Raw genomic sequence first — 21,362 nt, 5'->3', positions numbered from 1 at the left:
CCGTTAAGGAGCTTTTATGTTGGAAACGATTCCGAAAGCAACCACTTTCGGATTCTGCTAGCGATTGACGCAGCCATGCTGGAGGGGCTCCGTCACAGGCAGAGGTTTGAAAACCTGATCAAACTCTGAGGGACTTGCATTTTACGCACAAGCAGCTCATCATCCCATCACACGAATTCTGTGTGTCAATTTTGCCATTTCAGCGTATTCGACCAGCTTTATCTGCCATTCCCTTACAGTCAAAATCTCCTGTAACTTCCACTTTTGGGCTATCAAAACTCTAGCTGCTGTTGTTGCATACAGATATAATCTTTGGTCTGTCTTCTTAATATCTTCTCCCACCAAACCTAGCAGAAATTCTTCCGGCTTTTTTGGAAAAGTATATTTTCCAAAAGTAAAGTTTCTTGTTATTTTTCTTACATCGCTGAGTTGCTGGTGTTTTCACAGTGATTAAAGTTTTGTCTGAAGGACTAATGCTGAACAACTGTGTGTGTTCTATTCAGAAACAGGGAAAGTCTTTACATGGGGTAGAGGAGACTATGGTCAACTTGGATGGAGCGGGATGCTGAATGAAGGAGAGAGCCAGGATGGAAAGAAATCGACTGAACACTGTTTGAAAAAGCAAATCAGTGCACCTGTTGCAGTGCCCAGCCTCACTGAAGCATCTGAGGTAAGGAGAAACCATGAATTTTGTTAAGGTCAGACCTCTAATTATTTGTTTGTCTTGTGTTACTAATTTACCTTTTGAGCAAGGGCTATCTGTAGCCCTCAGACATTATACACTGGGAAAGATCATCCAAGCTTTGGTGGTAACAACAGAAGACCGCCATCTTGTACCTTTGGTGGTATCTATTGAAGCAGTCTCTGAGAAGATGGGACTCTGCTACCTAGAAAACAGAAGTCCAGTTTTACGGTAGCAGCAATATAAAGAGAGGCAAACTTCCCAGATAAATTTGTGCATCTAAAAGTATATATTGGGTGGAATTCAAAATAGCGCCAAGGAGATTGTTCTGTCAGTGCAAGCATTTCTGTTTGTGAGATGGAACAATTGCCCCTCTTCTCCCCATGGATTTTCTTCTGGGGGTTTGGGAAAGACTTAGGGAATGGGGTGGGGGGAAGCCCTGCTGCATCAACAGGGGTCCTTGTGGCTTCTGCTAGAGGAATAGGTTAGTTGAATCCAGACTGATGATGATGATGGTTCCTTCTCTGTTCTTCGCCATGAGATCCCAGCATGGATTGCAATAATTTAAAAAATACAGTACTAAAGCCAGTTAAATTGCAGTCAGGAGACTAGGGTGGGCTCTAAAATTTATATCTTGGTCATCAAAAGCCAGGGCAAGGTAGTGTGTTTTCAGCATACCATGGAAACTATATTATGAAGGTGCTCTTTGGGAAAGGAATTTCACTGTTTAGGGGTTGCCACTCCCTCTCCACTCCAAATGTGAGCTTGGTGAAATTACCAGAGGGCCTCCTCTGCCTATTTCAACACCCCAGACAGTCTGTAGGAAGGGAGTTGGTCTTTCAGATATATTATTTTAAGAGCGATCCTAAGTGTTGAGTTTTGTTTGACATAATCTGGATATGCCTGGTTATGTCCCCCCCCCCCCCCTGCTTAGTAACAGCATATTATATTTTAGTGCATCTGTAGTTCAGTTTTTCCATATACATGTTCTGATGTACCATCTTTTGTGGAGCTGAGAGTTTCAATGGACTATGGACCTATGTTGTTGTTGTTTAGTCATTTAGTTGTGTCAGACTCTTCGTGACCCCATGGACCAGAGCACGCCAGGCACTCCTGTCTTCCACTGCCTCAAACTCATGTTGGTAGATTTGATAACACTGTCCAACCATCTTGTCCTTTGCTGTCCCCTTCTCCTTGTGCCCTCAGTCTTTCCCAGCATCAGGGTCTTTTCCAGGGAGTCTTCTCATGAGATGGCCAATGTAATGGACTTATACCTAAATGAAAAAAGAAGTTGCCTAGAGTTTGGCCAATTAAAAAGAGCAACTTTAGAAACTTTGAATACTGTGAACTCACGGGTGGGAGGAAGTGAGAGTTTGTTTTATTAATAAACATCTTAGTAAGATCAGCAGTGTTTAAGCTGCTACTGATATAGAATGAAAGAGCTTACAGGGCTGAATTGGATAGCTAAAACCTTGAGATGTCAGATATAATCAGATCATGAAGAACCTAAGTGTAACTGATTTTTTTAAATATATATATATATAAACAATATTGACATTTTGGCACTAGCTGGTGGCAGTCACAATCCTGGAATGTAGCTAAAAATGGGACTGTCCCTTGTGGAGAATGTCAGAAGTAAAACACCTGAATACTTGGGTGTCAAAGTCTTCTGCCCACATCACCTTGAACTGTGACAAGGGGCATTTCACAGCACAGAGACCCCATCACTGATCACTGGTGACATCAACTGCAAATCCAACACTAAATCAAGGAAGCATTTTGCACATCAAATGCTTCTAGATTGGGTATTCCCCCTGCCCTTAAAATAAAGGCTGTTTCTGAGCAGGGGGAAAAAATTCTGGTTAATTAACATATGCATTCAATTTTCACATTCCGAAGCAAGAAACATATATATATATAGAGAGAGGGAGAGAGAGTTTTTGAAAAAAGCTAATCTAATTAGTTTTTTTAAAAAAGTTGATGGAACATGAAATTTTGTAGGTAGGCGTATTCTTCATCAAGAGCATTGTCTTCATGCTTTCTTCTACAGAAGGATTATCCCCTTTCCCTTGTGTACACCTATTAATGATGCTGGCATATAGGAACACAGCAAGAAATTCCCGTAGAAACATTTTAACGCTCCTTTTGCAGTTTATCAAGTCTTCCAGCAATGTGATAGCAAGGATGATACAGCAGAAAATAATAATATGAGACATGTCAACATTCATGCATACTTGCCTTTATAAAACTGTCTTTTTTCCACATTAGTGTTAAGTTGCCTGTCCTGGAATAGTTCTGGTTATCTTATTTTAAATATTTGAAAGCTGCCTTTAAGGGTAGACGCACTTTCAAGTTACAAGATAAAAGTGTAATATAATCAAAATAAATATGCATAATGAAAGCCACTTGCATTAAAAACAGCCAGCTGCAAGCTAAACACAATCAGCAATGCAATAAAGCATTTCCTTCAAGGAAAAGGCAGTGAGAACAGATGGGTTATAAGGACTCTCCTAAATGACTATAGGGAATGAGGATGACTTGCCCCCATCAGCAGTACATTTCAGAAGGATAAAATCACTACAGGGGAGAAAACACACACACACTTCTGCCCAACCTGATCATTCTGATGGGCAGAAGGCCTCAACTGTGCCCTTCAAATAACTTGGACCTAAGCAGTTGGTGGCTTTAAAAGGTTAAAATATGTACTTTAAGGTGGACTCTAAATAGACTGCTAACTAGTGCAACTGCTGCCAGCTGCCTGCCATCTTCTCTGGGCCCAGAGGCATTCTGGGAAATGTGGTTGGTGGTCAGCTGGAGCCTTGGCTGGCGCAGTGCTGTCACTGCCTCGCCATGTGCCATTCCTCTGTGGTATCGTCTGGGGAACCTCAGTGTCTGGCTGCAGGGTCCCATGAAAGTGCAAAGTGTACTTATTCAACTTATCAACTTATTCCAAGTTGATCAGCACAGGCACACTTTGGAAATCATTGAAGAGCTGTCACTGTGCTGAAGCAACATATATTTTCTCTTTATACATATGATTGCTTCCAACCTTGAGCTCTAATATTATTACCGGAATTCTAAACATATAAGGAGAAAATGCAAATATAGTTACAAAGTGGAGAAGTGTTCTGTTGCATTGAACTATATTCCACTGTAAATGGCTGTGTTTGGCGAGGCAGATAAAATAAACAACACCAATATGAAACCTGAATAAGCGTCAGACCTTGAATTCTGAACAGCCCAGTGTGGTTAGAGCACTGGACTAGGATCAAGGAGACACATGTTCAAATCCCCACCCAAAAATGAAGCTGATAGGATGAACTTGCATGAGGCCTTGCCTCTCTGTTATTAGGTCAATAATACTAATAATCTACAATAATCTTTAATATAATAATAACAATAATAGCAATAATAACAATAATGGGATTATGGGCTTGTTTTGTTTTTTCTCTTGTTTTTATTATTCATTTTGTTTTTATTTTGTATTTTTATACTGTGAACCTTCCTGAGATATTTGGATGAAGGGTGGTATACAAATTTAATAAATAAATGAAATCAATACAATATTAATAGCAACTTTTATCCAAATCTAGGCTGCTGAATACTGTTTATGTTTATAGATTTATGCATATATTTTGGGGGAATATGGGTATCATGGGTTTAACACATTTTGCTGTAAAAATGTGGACTACAAAGGCTTTCAGGGAATATAATAAGCCTTTGAAGCTAGATTTGCTATTCATCTGCCGAGAGCAAGTCTTCAGTACATGAGATGTATCACTAAGCTGATTACCAAAACCGTAGGTCTTAAGGAAATAGATAATGCAATAAGTGCATTTTTAATTGTCTGCTCTTTCCTGGTGCCCTGAAAAGTTAATTTTGTTTTAAAAACAGCTGATTAAAATAGCAGGAGGAAGATGATGATCTTTTCCCTTGCCTTAATATCAGCAAACTGAAGAGAAGAAAGGAAAAAAAGAGCAATTTACAACACAGCATCATTATCCATTGGATTGGCCAACTGGTGGCTTCTGGGCTAGAGTAGCCTCTGAATTATCTGAGCTCTGATGGCCCTATGAAACATTTAGACAAACCATGGTAAAATGTTTGCTTGCGATTTTACCTATTAGGGAAGGGGTAAAAACTTTTTCAGGTGGTAAGAAATAAGAGAGCTGATAACCTTAATGTTACAGAAGCTGGCATCCCTGCTGCTTATTATGTTTATGTTTCAGAGACTAGGGTCCTGTTCTGTTTTTAATAAACTCAGTGTAAAAGGAGAATAATCACATGGCAAATTTTGCATTGTAAAGATAGATCTTTAGGTGTGAGGTGATTTAGGTGCAGAATCATTACTGCCCCCCCCCGTTTTTGTACACTATTGTGCTTTTTTCTGGAACCTTCCTCTTTAATCTCTGTCACTTATAGTAGGGACAGAGAACATGTGGTCCTCCAGTTGTCGGACTACAGATCCCATAATCTCAGACCACTGGCCATGCTGCCTGATGGAAATTAGAGTCCAACAACTTCTGAAGGGGCACAGATTCTCCATCCTTAATTTACAGGCCCATTTGTCCCAGCCTGTCTATGCCTCTGTGACTATATACAGATGTGGTTGCTGCCTCATATCTAGTTTGGACCTAAATAAGCATAGCCTTTTCTGTTTACTTGTGTCTCAGTTCTCCTCAATTCTGGTTTAAGCTTGTACTCAGACCGAACAAGTGCTTTATCTTTGGAGGTGACTTTTGGTTTGTGTACAGTGTCAGTGTGGAGGCAGATTGGCTGCGAGCCAGTGAGGAAATAGGCTATTAACTCACACTGATTCCATGCTTAGAAAGCCATACTGAAAATAATTAGAACAAAGCCACTTCATTTAAAAACATTCCCCAAGTTTTTTGAAATTTTCTTTAACGTTTGCGGTTTAGACTTTTACATAAAAAGGGTGTGCTTTCTGTTATGTTAAGTAAGATAACGAGTAACTTCCACCATTACATTCAGTCTCTCATTAGTAACCTTACAAGTTGTTTTAAGTTTGGTGGGAGATGTAGGAAAATGTAAAGCAAGGTAGATTGAATAATATAAGCTGTGAGCAGCTTGCTCCAGAGTCCTTACACTGGTTTGGGGAAAAGCCAGATAGAAACTAGTTCTGATCTTCCACAGAACACAAAAAAAGGGGGGGGGGGAAAGGAAAAATCTGACTAGTGTCAGACCTCTTAAGAACCAGTCTCTGTCCCCCTCTCACACAGCAAATTGCTCATGTGCAGTGGCTCTCCATGCCAGCACAAACATTCAAGGCTGGGGAGGAGAGAAATGTCCAGGTTCACACTCTGAGTTCAGTTGGCTCATTGGCTTGCTGAGGTCACCAGAAGCAATTAGAAGTATGAGCATCTGCGGGGTGGGTCTTTCATGTTCATAGGCCTTTGTGTGAAGTTGCCGTCTTGAGAGGATACCTATCTGATGTCTAACCAACTTATTCAAATCGCTCCAGTAATGTCTTGGTTTTCTGTCTGAGATACTGATAAACATTTCAATAGCTATTTCTCATTATGACAGTGGTTAAACCTAACTGTACTTTTAATACTAATTTTAATGGTTTTAGAATAAGCTTGGAGGAAACCGATCTATACCTATACAGTCATACCTCAGGTTGAAGTAGCTTCAGGTTGAGTGTTTTCGGGTTGTGCTCCGTGGCCACCTGGAAGTAACGGAACGTGTTGCGTTCACTTCAGGATGCGAACAGGGCTCCGGAACGGATCCCGTTCACATCCAGAGGTAGCACTGTAAAGAGTAACTTAAAAGATTGGTACAGAAAAATCTTCAGTATAAAATCCATGTCCCTAAAACTATGTTTTATAATCAGTGAAAGTGAGAGTTCACATACAAAAAATAAAAGTAATTGTAGAACACCAAAAGCTGCATATTACTTATATACAAGTTGCTGAAAACCATAAAAGTAGAAATAATATCAGAGAAGGTATTTTGCATAATATGAGGTTAATTCATAATAAAACAGACAAAAGGATACCACATAGTATGAAAATCTTCAGTTTTAGACTTTCTCTTGGATAGGTGAATATGTGGGGTGAACTTTTGGAACTTTCCTACCCAACTTGTAGGAAAGTGCCTTATATCAATACATGGTCCATCTATCTTGGTGCTGTCTATACTAACTAGCAGAGCCTCTCCAGAGATTCAGGACAGGAGTTTTTTCCAGGTCTACCTGAAGATAGGAGAGACTGCGCCTGGGACCATTTACTTGCAAAGCCTGTGCTCTGCTGCTGATCCTTGCAAATGCCAAGCAGCTATGGTTGCATCCAGTGTTGAATATTGAATATGTAGCACTAACTAGAGAAATAGCTAAATCTTTATTTAACAGGTGCTGTAAGAAGTCAAGAACGAGACAAAGAGTGTGATCTGTGGTATAGGATCAATAGGCTGAATTGTGATGTTTTCCTTTTTCCTTGAAAACAAGATCCCAGAATATTGAGTACAAATCTTTGCATTATCTCGCACTGTTGTGTTCCCTAAGCCCTTCAGAATGCTTCTCTTTTGGGTGAGGCCTGTGAAGGTGCTTTTAAGAAGAGTGAATTATTTAAACAGTCAGCCAAAAGAAGCAGTGCTTTAGAACACTGTTGTACCTGAAAATTAGGACAGTGTACAGTTTCCACCATTGCCCATTTTGAAGGAAAAGCATAACACTAAAAACTATTTTGTTTTCCAGCTGCACAGTGTAAAATTTATGGGAACAATCCACCAGGAATAGAATAGAAGAACTTCCTAGGAAATTAAGCTCCGTGTATTTAAGTATTTAGCCAATGCTATCCCAAATGTCCATGAGATGTAAAAAGCTAAAAATATGAAACTTCTAATTGATACCTGCCTCCCTGGAATATGTATAACATATCAAAAGCTCCAGTTACAGATAGGTAGCCGTGTTGGTCTGCCATAGTCAGAACAGAAAAATTCCTTCCAGTAGCACCTTAAAGACCAACTAAGTTAGTTCTTGGTATGAGCTTTTGTGTGCATGCACACTTCTTCAGATACGAAGAAGTGTGCATGCACACGAAAGCTCATACCAATATCAAAAGCTGAACACCACTCTTAATTTAGCTGCTAGAATAAAGCCAGATGATAGCACTTTAATGGGGGTTCTGAAATGACACACGACTGAAATACGTTCACTGTTGGGCAGAGTTGAGGATAGAGCTACTTGCTGGTCCAGTCTTGGAGCAAAGCAGTTATGTACCAAAAGGTGTCCTTGTTTAGTGTTAAGTGATTGTGATGGATGTCTTAATGGACAGAGTGGTCTGTTCATATCTGTTTTAACCCTTAGCTTCCGTGAGTACATTATACTTGGAATAGTAATGAGATGAATGAAATGACCTGAATTGTATTGCTGTTTTACAACATGGTTTGGTGGGCAAACAGTGGTTTGGCCAATCCATAGTTTACTGTGTTTGGATGCACTAGCAAGGCAAGATAGGAAGCTCCTAATTTCCTCCCTTTCCTTCTGAAGTTTGTTATCACTTCTGAACAAAATGGGGGAAAAAAATGGTTTGCTCTCATATTGGAAAGTGTCCATTGTATCTCTCTTTAAGTGCTCGAGTGTTTGACTGTACAGTAAAGTATACCCTGAGACTTGGGCACAGCAGGATCCTTCTCATGTAGTAACTATCTGGCCCAGCGCTAGCCCAATACATTTTGGCACCTAAGGCGCACCTCAAAATGGCATCTTGCCTCTCCGGAAGGGAAGGGGTGAGGGAAGATCTACATCAGGAACAAGGATGGAAGAAAGATCAACATCAGGATATGCTGCTTCAGTGGATCCTGCTGCCTGAGGCGGTTGCCTCACCATGCCTCGTGTGGGCTGGCCCTGATCTGGCAGACTGAAGATAAACTCTAACTTCCTTCCAAAGTGTGCCAGTAATCAGAGATCATTTCACTGATGAAATCCTGATATGTGCTTACTCTCAGAGAAGTACTGTATTTTTCCATGTATAAGACTAGGTTTCCCCCCTAAAAAATAATGTCAAAAATTAGGGGGCGTCTTATACCCATCTCCCCCCATTTACTTAAATCTGAGTCCCCCCAAATAGGGGGCATCTTATACATGGGGGTGTCTTATAGACGGAAAAATACGGTCTATTTTGCCTCCATTTTCACAAAGGAATGACATGACTGAACAGGGGTTTTGGTGTGCATGTTTGTGAATGAACTGTTCTGGAATGATATTTTAGGTTCAAAGTGCACTAACAAAAACCACTTAGAAAAAACACAGTATTGGTATCTAAAAGTGGATGTGGCAAGATAAAAGCAAGCTAATAATACTCACAGGTCCCTGGAGAAGAGAGGAGGATAAAAAGGAGAGAGTACCTTTATCTGCAACAATATCTGACTGGGAGAGGCTGGTCCATGGGGTTGTATCCAGTGCTGCAGCTTCACTCTTGTAACAAATTCTTGTGTCCGTATCAGTGCCTCCTCTCCCTCTCCTGTTCCCTCCAGCCTCCCATGTGCCCTCAAAATTAGCTCCAGCTGGTTTGGGGGCCCACTGTAGCAGATTATGGGGACATAAAGAGGGAAGAGTAGAAACAACTGTCCAGTTATGTGAGTGGAACTCCACTCATACAACCCATGGATGAAATTTTGAATTAATTAATCATACAATACAGATCTTAATGGGGGCCTAGGTTGGCAATATATTTATCAAAATTAGTGGCAATGTTCTAGGTGAGACCCAGTCCTTCGTGTGTGAATAAAAATCATTAGCCTTCAGTTAAAGGTAAAGGTACCCCTGCCCGTACGGGCCAGTCTTGACAGACTCTAGGGTTGTGCGCCCATCTCACTCAAGAGGCCGGGGGCCAGCGCTGTCTGGAGACACTTCTGGGTCACGTGGCCAGCATGACATCGCTGCTCTGGCGAGCCAGAGCCGCACACGGAAACAACGTTTACCTTCCCGCTAGTAAGCGGTCCCTATTTATCTACTTGCACCCGGGAGTGCTTTCGAACTGCTAGGTTGGCAGGCGCTGGGACCGAACAACGGGAGCGCACCCCGCCATGGGGATTCGAACCGCCGACCTTTCGATCGGCAAGCCCTAGGCACTGAGGCTTTTACCCACAGCGCCACCCGCGTCCCCCAGCCTTCAGTTAAGTTCATCTAAAAGTGATCACATTTTTATTTGCTGTCAATATTTGAATAGAACAAGTGGTATGGGGACAAGTCTCTGACAATGAGGTTTCCTGCGTGAAGCCCTGCAGTCTTTGACAGAACATAGTTAAGAAGCAATTGATATTGTCCTATGACCTTACAATGTTCTGTTGATCAACAGATGGGTGGGCTATTAAGGTATATATACATGGACCCACCCTATTCTGACAGTACTTTGTTTTAAATTGTTGTAACCTGCTCTGGGATCGTATGGTGAAGGGTGGATAATAAACTGAAAGAACAACAATAAACAAGCATCACCATCAACAGGTATTTGCTAACATTCTGGTTTTGCATCAGGCAAAAAAAGGTAAAAGTGGTAAATGAGGGAAACTATTTAAAGATAACATGTCTGCCTTTGGAGGAGCGGTGTCATTAATGTGTTCCTTGGAAGTGTCTATCAGGATTTGGGGAAGTTATATTATTATTGATCCTATCTCAGCAAGCCAATCTGTAGCTGTATTTAAGAATCATTGGAGCATAAAAAAATATCTCTAAGATGGGTTTTTAAAATAAATAATAATAGTAATAATAGTTTTGACATACGGCATCTTTAAATCCAAAGGTAATTTTTCATTTCATTTAGTTCTGATGCACTAGTTCAGCTTGCACTAAAAATAGATGAAATGAAATCCATACCCCTCTTTTTCTCATCCTCAAAAACAACATAGATCCCCTCTTCCAATTACGCTTTGTTCCTGAGAGATAAAGAAATGAGTATTTAGCAAATATTCTTTTCTACCAACACGATAAACTAAAATGAACGGATTTAGCCCCTTTCCCCAATATGGTTGATTGCTTAAAATTCATGCCCTGCAGTTCAGTAGTGATGATCAGAATGTGGTTATATGTATGTCAAAGCAATGTTAACAACATGTTGTTCATTGAAATTGCCGAACTGGTGTTTGCAAGGTGGCTGTACTTTTCCAACTTGCACGTTGCTAACTCAGTGACACTAGAAAGAAAATGGAGAAAAAAGAATTAATATGAAGAGTTTTGAGCACAATATGCTCCTACTTTTGAACACTCTTTACTATCCATTTCTCTAGTGTGACTCGTTTTAACACAGAGGCGCTTGGATCTTCCTTTAGAACCATTTTTTAAAAAAAAAACCATTTAAGATTCCATAAACAGTACAGAGAGATGGTACAAGTTCTACAGTTGATAAGCAAGGTGCCAACAGAAGAATGCGGATGTGCTTTGCACATAGAGTTACCAACATAACAAATTGCGGAATGTAAATAAAGCTGGTCAGGAGGGAATTCGGGTTGAACTTGGAGATCATCATGAAATAAAGGGAATAATACATGTTAGCATCAAAGCTTTTTTTAGGTGTTGAAAGTCAAAACTAACACTGCTGTGCAGGGTGCCCAGGTGGGACGACTAGTATAACATGCTGTTGCTGTCCAGCCCTCATGATCAAGGAAAGCTGTTGCATTCTGTATCAGCTGTAGCTTTCAAATATTGGTTCATCTTTTCATTTTTTTCCTGCTGCCTTTCAGCCCCAGCTGGGCCCCCCAAAGTAGCTAAAATTAAAAGCACATTGAAACCACATACAGTGGTACTTTGGGTTACATATGCTTCAGGTTACATATGCTTCAGGTTACAGACTCCGCTAACCCAGAAATAGTACCTCGGGTTAAGAACTTTGCTTCAGGATGAAAACAGAAATTGTGCTCTGGCGGTGCTGCGGCAGCTAGAGGCCCCATTAGCTAAAGTGGTGCTTCAGGTTAAGAACAGTTTCAGGTTAAAAACGGACATCTGGAACGAATTAAGTTCTTAACCCGAGGTGCCACTGTAGTTAAAATAACACATTTAACAACCACCCATCCATTTATAACAGCAGACAAAACAGCATTGTTATTGGCTTAATATAGCCTGGGAGTTAAAATAAATGGTGGACACATTTTCTTGCTTGATCTCTGAAAATGGAAGGGTTAAGAGCAGGATGCCATGAATGTACTATGGGACAATCTTGTACAACCAAAAAACAGTTGAATTTTTAAAAGTAGTTCTAAAACTTTACAGTATTTCAAAAGTACAAAATTTCAAATAACAAAGTAAACTTGCAATAAACTGAAAACAGCACATGGTTGTACTTCAGTGTTATATTTACTATTCCAATACATCAAGAAAAATACCATTTCCCCATGAATTTATTACGTTGATTTACTTGCATCCCTTTATAAGAGGCTAATTCAATCATTCTCACAAGAGCTGCATTTTTCCCCCTTATCAGGCAAGGCTTTCACTTACTGAAGTTATTGTTGGTGTATCTATTTTTTTCAGATGGCAGAAGTGCTGTTTCTCAGCAAAAGACCTTTCTTTTGTTTATCGGGCCACTTTCTTGGCACTGCCTTTATTTTAGTCATGCCAGATGGCTCAGAATTGGCCATTTGCTGTATTTCCACAATTGCTGTCCACTTTGCCTGAGGAGGTGACACCATCTGCTGAGTGGATTCCTTCCCACGTGTACTAGAAATCATTTGGGGGAATTGGATCACATTGTCAAATTCCTCAAGATGTTTGGAAATGTAATCCAGGGTACGAATTGGGTATGCTGTGGGTAGCGCTGTAGTTGTAGTGCCTCAATGCATCTCTTCATCACTCTTTCCCTGTATTCCTGGACATGGAAGTGAAGGGAGGATTCAGGGTGCAATGTAAGGTCTTTGTTGGCCCCTTGATGTACGCTGAGCATGTTCTGCTGTAAGGGAATGGAGAACCATTTGAAATGCATACTCATGGCATCATCTAGGGATGCAACCACATTTCTCAGTGGTTCCTGGTAGCCCTGACCACGGCCGTGTGGGTTTGTGGCATTGCCTAACGGAAGCCTTACTACTTCTAGAGCCCTTCTCTTACTGCATTTTACCTTTTGGTAAGTTTGGGAAAAGAGTGCTGGGAAGTCACACTTGTGTGGAGTCCATTTCATCAAAATGCTGATGAAGTGGTCTTAAGTCTACAGAAGCTTATACCATAATGAATGTGCTGGCTTTTATGGGGCTGTAAGACACATAGGGACGCGGGTGGCGCTGTGGGTTAAACCACAGAGCCTAGGACTTGCTGATCAGAAGGTTGGCGGTTCGAATCCCCGCGACGGGGTGAGCTCCCGTTGCTCGGTCCCTGCTCCTGCCAACCTAGCAGTTCGAAAGCACCTCAAAGTGCAAGTAGATAAATAGGTACTGCTCCGGCGGGAAGGTAAACGGCATTTCCGTGCGCTGCTCTGGATCACCAGAAGCGGCATAGTCATGCTGGCCACATGACCTGGAAGCTGTACACCGGCTCCCTCGGCCAATAAAGCGAGATGAGCGCCGCAACCCCAGAGTCGGTCACGACTGGACCTAATGGTCAGGGGTCCCTTTACCTTTAAGACACATAGAGGTTTAACTCTAGCCACTGACAGTCATCCTAATTAGAAAGTGCTTGCATCAAAAATAATGGGGGCACTTCTAATGTAACTATTTGTTCTCACAGACAGATTTTAAAGCTCTTCAGGAGGCAAAAGTATAAAAACCCCAGTTCCTTATATAGAGTCAGAATGTTACTCTTTCTAGCTAGGTATACCCAGGCTGACCTGGAAACATCAGGGATTGAACCTGGAACCTTCAGCATGCAAAGAAGATGCTTTCCCACTAAACTATGGCCCTTCCCAAGATGGCTAGATAAAATTACAGTGGTATCTCGGGTTACAGACGCTTCAGGTTACAGACTCTGCTAACCCAGAAATAGTACCTCAGGTTAAAAACTTTGCTTCAGGATGAGAACAGAAATTCTCATCCTGAAGCAAAGTTCTTAACCTGAGGTAAGTGGCAGCGGGAGGCCCCATTAGCTAAAGTGGTACCTCAGGTTAAGAACAGTTTCAGGTTAAGAATGGACCTCCGGAACGAATTAAGTTCTTAACCAGAGGTTCCACTGTAGACAGTTTGGTAAGTGAAAATACAGGCCTTAGGTAACATCACATTATTATTAGTGTTCTGGTCATTGGAAGCATCCTGGGAGGCAACTGGAAAATAGCTTCAGGCCCATGTTTGGAATGTGTGTCTACTCCGATGTGAGACCCTGAGAACAACAGATGAGTTTCATCTGAAGCTTTGTCTACATGCATACCTTGGATTCACATCTGATCAATCGCACATTAGAGCAGGCACCCCCAAACTCGGCCCTCCAGCTGTTTTGGGATTACAATTCCCATCATCCCTGACCACTGGTCCTGTTAGCTAGGGATGATGGGAGTTGTAGTCCCAAAACAGCTGGAGGGCCGAGTTTGAGGATGCCTGCATTAGAGAAATGTGTATCCATGGTGACTTTCTGATGACTTTTTTTCTACAGCTTTTTAAAGGATGCAGTTAGGGGATGTTTGAGTAACTTAGGGAAATGATTCTTACCATTTGAGATAATTTCAATTCCTGAGCATAATTTATTTAGTCTGTTACCTGAAGTTAAAAGGACTGTGATAGAATATATGTTGTTCACACATTCGGCTTTAACTTTGAGTGGAAACTCTAAAACTCAGCGAGTCATAAGAGTCGGAACTATTCTTTATGGAAGAGCTCTTGCAGAAGAGAAAATTTATTTTGCCCAACATGTTGAAAAACACCACATCTTATTTTAAACAAAGATCTGCAGCATGTGAAATGTATCATTTGTTCAGGCATAAGGCATGCTGGACTGGATTATCTTTTCCCTCTGAAGATGAGGTTCACTGTTGGGTCAGATCAGTGTCTGATAGTTGTACATAATAATAATGATTCACTTACTGTTTGTGTTTCTACTATAAATGTAAATGTGTTTGACATTCTTATGGATATGCAGTTTTATTATCCTGTTTTACTGTGTGGAGTCTTCTCTGAATAATTTATTTTATATTATATTATATTAACCTTTTAAATAAGCTCACAAAGGCTGTTTAGCTTGAAAATAAATTTCTAGACTCTTGAGGGCTAGGAGAGATGGGGTATTCTGCCTCTCCAACAACAACTGCTTCCATGGAACCTGTCTTCCGTGAAGTGTTGGTTGCACCAATTTCTAATACTACTTTTTGTAAAATTCCACTATCAACTATCATAAGAAGAAACAGCCAAATTTTCACATGGGTTCTCCTTCTGCATGACCTGAAGTTTGCACTTCAACTACTTTCCTTGTGCCCACACTCCTTATTTAACCCAAAGAAGATTTTACCCCTTCCAAACTAGTAGGAAGCAGGCTCTATGATGCTCATGAAAATGAATACATTCATGTAAAACTTCTCCCTCAAATTTGTCTATGACAGATACTGTTTCTCCTACCCATTTCTTTTCTGCTTCCAAGCAATAATCTGAGGGTGTGATCCAGAAAATTTTGAACACCCCCCTTTCTAGGTTTACCCAGAAATTGCCAAGGTGTGTGTTTTTAGAGAATAATGGAGCTGGAAGCAGAGAAAGGAATAGAGAGAAGTTGCCTTGTGTTGCACTTCCACAGCGACCAGTTCATTTGCTGTCTCCAGCCTGACCAGAATAAAAGGTGAGAAAGGAATTTAATCTCCCAGTAGCCCCTGATGCAGTTGAGGCTGTCATCGTAAGAAGATTACTCTGAGAGGATGTTCCATGAGGATCCATGGGACTGGGTTATTGGGAAGCAAATCTTGTAATGGGCTTACTGAAATATATCCTCTTCCAAAACATATATTTACCACCAGATTCCTTGCTGCTGTATTCTCTTCTCTACCTCTTGGTAAGCAGCAGCAACATGACTGACCAAAAGTCACATGAGGATCAGTGGCCCATGACACCATCCACTACTGTTTTATATCAAGTGTTGTTCAAACGAATCTTAATTTTAAGTATTCATGATGTCTTGATCCTCCAAAGATTGTGTCTGTTTGGCCCGGATTCAAGATGATATATTCTCAGCATGGCAGCTGACAACTTTTGAATAGCTAATTTCCAGTAGTTACTATATTTTAGCATAGCATGCTGAGGAGTAAGTGTCAGAATAGCCTCATGAGTTGGACATTAGCCCAAATCTGCTGGGCAAAGCTGTGCCCTCAATTATCTGTGCGTATTATAGTCATACCTCGGTTCCTGAATGCCTCCATTTTGGAATGTTTTTGTTCCCGAGCGTCAAAAACCCGGAAGTAACTGCTCCAGTTTTTGAATGATTTTCGGAAGCTGAACGTGCTATGCGGCTTCCATTTTGAGTTTGTGGTTGTTGAATGTTTTGGAAGTTGAACAGTCTTCAGGAACGGATTACGTTCGACAGCTGAGGTTTGACTGTACATGTGTTTGTGCTTCCACTGTATTATTGTACCTGATTTTACAAACTGCTTGTTTGTAGTGCTGGATAAATGAAAGTAAGACAAACTGAGCGAGGTCTCTCTTGTAGTGAGTTCCGTATCTCAGTAACTGATAAAAAGACATGCTTAAGCTAATAGTTTTATGAGCTTTCTTTCCCAAACCATGACCGTAAGAGAAAATTGGAATTCTCTCCCTCCTTCCCTTTCTGACACACACACACACACACACACACACACACACACAGAGCTAAAAAATGTATTTTTTCTGCTTGTAGAGGATACACAAGCATTCACAAATTAGCATATGTAAGTGTGCCAGGCACATATATGAAAGTGGCTTCAGTTTAATTAGGCTTAGTTGATAACGGTACTTTTCCACTGTTGTTGTTTTTTAAGTAGGAACTGTGAACGTGCTGTAACAAACTGCACTGCAGGCTGCAGTATCTGGTTGGCATGCCAGGAGCGTCACTAACAGTGTACAGCTAAGTAGAGATTGGTGAGGAAACTGGGTCAGAAAACATGCCTACTGTACCTGCAGAGACTGCAGAGCAAAACAGCAAAGAAATGGGACTGTCCACAGTATGGCACTGTCTTACAAAGTATAGAAGGAGAAAGCTGCCAAGAGCAGACCAAAACATACATCTCGTAGATCATGATGTAGCTCGGTTTTAGTGCCAGTGATTGTAGTCATGTCTGTTGAGCATATGAATTTGTTTACCAATGAAAAATTTGAATGTAGAACCATGAACACCAAGATTAATGAAGCCCATGTAAATACATAAATACTTTGAAAAGAAGAATATTTTATACTGGTAATTAGGGTTGTGCAACCACCACCATCTCTGCTTTGGTTTGGATCTGATTCAGTGATTCAAGCCCTGATTTGGTTTGGATCAACTTGGACCTCAGGACATCTGAAATTTTGGTCCTCCCATTGACTTGCACTGGGAAACCAAAATGGCCATATTTTTATATGGAGTTGCATGAAATTTGGAAACATGGTAGCCCCTCAGGAAGAGATGAACCCCAACAAATTTCAGACATGTAGATCTTCCTTGACTGCATGAAGAGAGACCTCCATTCCACCCAGACTCCCTTCAGCATAGTGGTTTGGTAGTTTGGATTACTTTGCTTATCTCCAATTGCTACATGAATATATCATGAGAAGTTTAATCCAGATGTCCATCTAGGAAAATGTGAATTATGCAGAGAATGCAACTTGTACCCTTCTGTATGGATTCAGTAGACAATAACCAGTTGAATACATTTCCAGAGGCAGGCAACAGGATACACAAGAGAGGAAGAACACTTTAACTAAGAATTTTTTTGACACTTTTTATACCCCCACACTCAAGGTTTTTCTGTCCAGTTTTGGATGATTCTTCCTTCCCATTGTAGCCCTCTGTGACACAATCCATGTTGTCCAGAGAACTCTTGACCTCTGAAGCTCTAAGACGGTAGAATACAAATGTTGTGGCATTTGGACTGATTTATCGTTCCAGTATATTATCACAATATATAGCTGTTCTCTCTGTAATGAGAAATCAGTTTTGTAATTGTATACTTTTAAACCTTTTTTTTCTTTTAAAAATGATTCCATTTGTAAGAAAGGCTATGATAGCTCTACTGATTTTTAAATCTAAAACTATTGTTCACAGTCCTTTTTTTAAAAAGTAAATGAAAACTGGGGAGGCTATTATTTTTCCCTTAACCGAAGCAAATTAAAGAAAATATCTTTGGTGGGGGGTTGTGATAGCTATTTTGCATTGAAGTTGAAAGCTTTAGCACTTTTCTGTTCTGATGTGCTGTGTCAGTGCTTAGCTTCTTTCCATTAAGTTGTTCCAGTCTCTCTTCCTAGAAAGAAATGCTTATTTCATGCTCTTCAGCATTAATTTTCAATGTATTGAACCCCCCCCCCCATTTCCTGTCCCTTCCCAGCATACTGCATTCTTCAGTACAGATTGGGGTCACAGTGGTCTCACGGCTTGTACTATTGAAGCATAGAAGCCAGATATGAAATGGCATGGCCATGGCGGGATTAAATAGATGAAAGTAAATGTACTTCCCATCTGTTTCTCTACTTGTCTCGCTCAAGTACTGGTTATAGGGAAAGGAAGTGCTTGTAAGTGATCAGCTTTTTCTTGCTATTTCTGCCTTGACACACACATATATTCTGAATATACTTTTCAGCACAAAATAGGCACAATAGCTATTTTTGCTTGGATTCAAAAACTACCGTCAAGTCTCCTGTTCTGAAGTAGCTAAATATAGATTTATGTAAGTGACTTATGCCATGTTACAGTAACAGGGAACTGAATCCAGGTCTGCTTTTGTTGTGATTCCTACATTGCAGAGGGTCAGACTAGATGATCCATGGTGCCCCTTCCAACTCTACAATTTTATGATTCTATGAAACAAATGTAATTGCTAGGGTTCAGGCAAGTCGCTTAACCATTTTCTCATACTTTCTCTGGGGGCACAGTAGAGTAGAGGGCACCATGTCATAAATGATGGTGCTCTCTACTCTTTCAGTGAGGCACTTGCTCACTAGCGCCACACCAGCAGCATGAGGCAGCTGCTCTCACAGTGTGGAAATGGCATGAGAGGCCCCCAGGCTCTGCCACTTCTGCCCCTTTTCCATGGAGCCTGTGCTGAGGAACTATCATGAAGGAAAGGGACGGAGGAGTAGTGGCAGTGCCTCCAGCAAACCTGGTTTGAGGTGAGCTTCCAGCTCTGTCCTCAGCCCCTGCCTCTCCCTCCCCACTTGTGTTTAGTGTTCCCTCCTCCATTGTGTTAATTGTCAGGTGTGTGCGCAGGAGCCAGGCCCTGTGACCAATAGGACTTTGCAGGACTGGGGCCTTCCTAAGTTTGTTCTGAAGAGGCAAGGCACGGCCTCACAGGTGAGGCCGATTGGTAACTCACAGCACCTGGTGGCAAGAGCCAGGAAGGATTATAAGGTCAGCATTTCCCTTCAGCTCTTTGCCACAGCAACACGCTTCCTGCCTTGCTGCGTTTGGCTTCTTGCTTCCTGATCCTTGAACCTCGGCTTCTTGACTCCCTGCTTCTTGATCCTTGGACCCTTGACTCCTTGCTTCCTGACCCTCGGACCCTCGGCTTCCTGAATCCTGGCTTCTGGGCCCCCGTTCCTGCTCCCACCCCGCCATCTTGCCCCTGGTCTTGACGTCCTCTGCTGGGACTTCGATCGCCCCTGAACCAGACCGTGACATTAATACATGCAGCTGAAGTCTTCAGAAGGGTAAAAGGTAAAGGACCCCTGGACAGTTAAATCCAGTCAAAGGTGGCTATGGGGTTTTGGCGTTCATCTCACTTTCAGGCCAAGGGAGCTGGCGTTTGTCCACAGACAGCATTCCAGGCAGGGCCGGATTTAGGTTTGATGAGGCCCTAAGCTACCGAAGGTAAAGAGGCCCTGTATATGTGATATTTTAGGGAGCAGGCTAGCAAGTGGGGCCCATTATTACATCATAGGAGCCTACACAACACAAAACACTGTTGCTGTATGTAGGTTTTATTTTATTTGTTTTTTATCTTATATTTTGGAAATGTACATCCAGTCCCCCCCTTTTTTTGGCCCCCCCAAGAGAGTGGGGCCCTAAGCTATAGTTTGTTTAGCTTATATGTAAATCCAGCACTGATTCCAGGTCGTGTGGCCAGCATGACTAAACTGCATCTGGTGCAATGAAACACCGTGATGGAAACCAGAGTGCAAGGATACTCAGTTTACTTTCCTGCCGCAGTGGTACCTATTTATCTACTTGCACTGGCATGCTTCTGAACTGCTAGGCTGGCAGAGCAATGGCAACTCACCCCATCACGGGGATTTGAACTGCTGACCTTCTGATCAGCAAGCCCAAGAGGCTCAGTGGTTTAGACCACAGTGCCACCTGTGTCCCTACAAAAGGAGTGGTGCCTCCAACATGCCTGTTCTGAGGCACAACTCCGACTACACTCAACTCCCTCACCCTAGCATCACTCTGTCTATGACTCCTCCTCCTCCTCCCAACGTGTTGGCAGCAATGGCCGAAGTTGGAAGCATGGAAGCTTTTGATCCAATGGAGGTATCTCACTGGTGGAGAGGATGGAAAGTGGCTCTTGCCAATTCCCCCTTTCCTCGCTTGCAGAACTCGGCATCACCTCCTACACTGGATTTGCAGAGAGCACAAGGGGGTGCAGGCAAAATCCAGCCCCTCCTTCCATCAACAGAACTCTGTGCAGGGGATGCTGTGCTAGCAGGGATGACTGCTGAATGCCAGCCCCAGGATAGTGCCATTTTTTCAAAACAAACATGGCTGTAAAGTACTTCAGCATATGTTGACGTAGCGTCCGTTTCTTCTAGAATGATTGTTGTAGTTTCATTATCTTTCATTTTCAACCTATTTTAAAAGAAATTTTACCCGACTAGAAGTGAAAATGAAGGAATGGTATTTGCTGCTTTTAGAAATGGATGGCAGTGGTGTGTGGGTGTGTGGGTGAGAGAGAGTGTTAATGATTATTAGTGTATGTCATCCTGAAAGAGGAAAATATTCTAATTGCCTGCTACAGTGTTCCTAGGAAATGGTTTCATGCAGCAGCATTCAGACCAGACACTAGGTGTCAGCTGATCCATACAATGTTATCCAATAACATGTAGAGGGTGAGGAGCTGTCCTGATAAATTTCACTGCGGCTTGGTTGCTAGGGAAACTGCTTCTTTTGTGCGTGTACTGTGTGTGCAGGGAAAAAACCCACCCTCTTCTGCATCATATGGGTTGTGCTTCACAGATACTGCAGCTTATGCAAAGCATTGCCATAACATAGCAGCAGATACTCCCATCTTTGTTTAGCAGGATGAAGAAGCTTCTTTCATATTGTGGTCCATTCCTCTCTTTCCCTTTTCCTTATATTTGGACACAACACTGAACATTAATTATTCTATTAAATAAGAACAGAGAACATTGTATTGTGGGTCAAGGTATTCACTGGTAAGCCGTGAGTATTGTCAGAAGAAGTCAGGTAGGTTAACACAAAAGCTCACATGTTGATTTGGAACCAGACCTGGTCATGATAAGAGACTCATTGAAATCAGTGAGGCAATTTAGTCCTGACTAGCTTAATTGATTTCATTGATTAAGTATGCCTAAGTCTGAATCCAAGCCATTGCCACATTCTTTGTAGAGTGGGAGGAATTTCTTGCAATGGGAGGAGTAAGTAATA

The 21,362-nt window shown here is 41.6% G+C and overlaps 1 protein-coding gene across 5 annotated transcripts in view; it reads left to right on the top strand.

The window, feature by feature from the left end:
- Window positions 1-21,362, top strand: part of SERGEF (secretion regulating guanine nucleotide exchange factor) — a 102,981-nt gene that overhangs the window by 27,044 nt on the left and 54,575 nt on the right. For all 5 annotated transcript variants that reach the window (XM_077931096.1, XM_077931092.1, XM_028732806.2 and 2 more), the window contains exon 9: window positions 504-670. In XM_077931096.1, the coding sequence (XP_077787222.1) occupies window positions 504-670 (167 nt within the window). The remainder of the gene's footprint in view (window positions 1-503; window positions 671-21,362) is intronic.

The sequence above is a fragment of the Podarcis muralis genome, chromosome 1, assembly GCF_964188315.1.
Source record: "Podarcis muralis chromosome 1, rPodMur119.hap1.1, whole genome shotgun sequence".
Taxonomy (NCBI): Eukaryota; Metazoa; Chordata; class Lepidosauria; order Squamata; family Lacertidae; genus Podarcis; species Podarcis muralis.
This window is presented reverse-complemented; position numbering and strand designations above follow the sequence as displayed.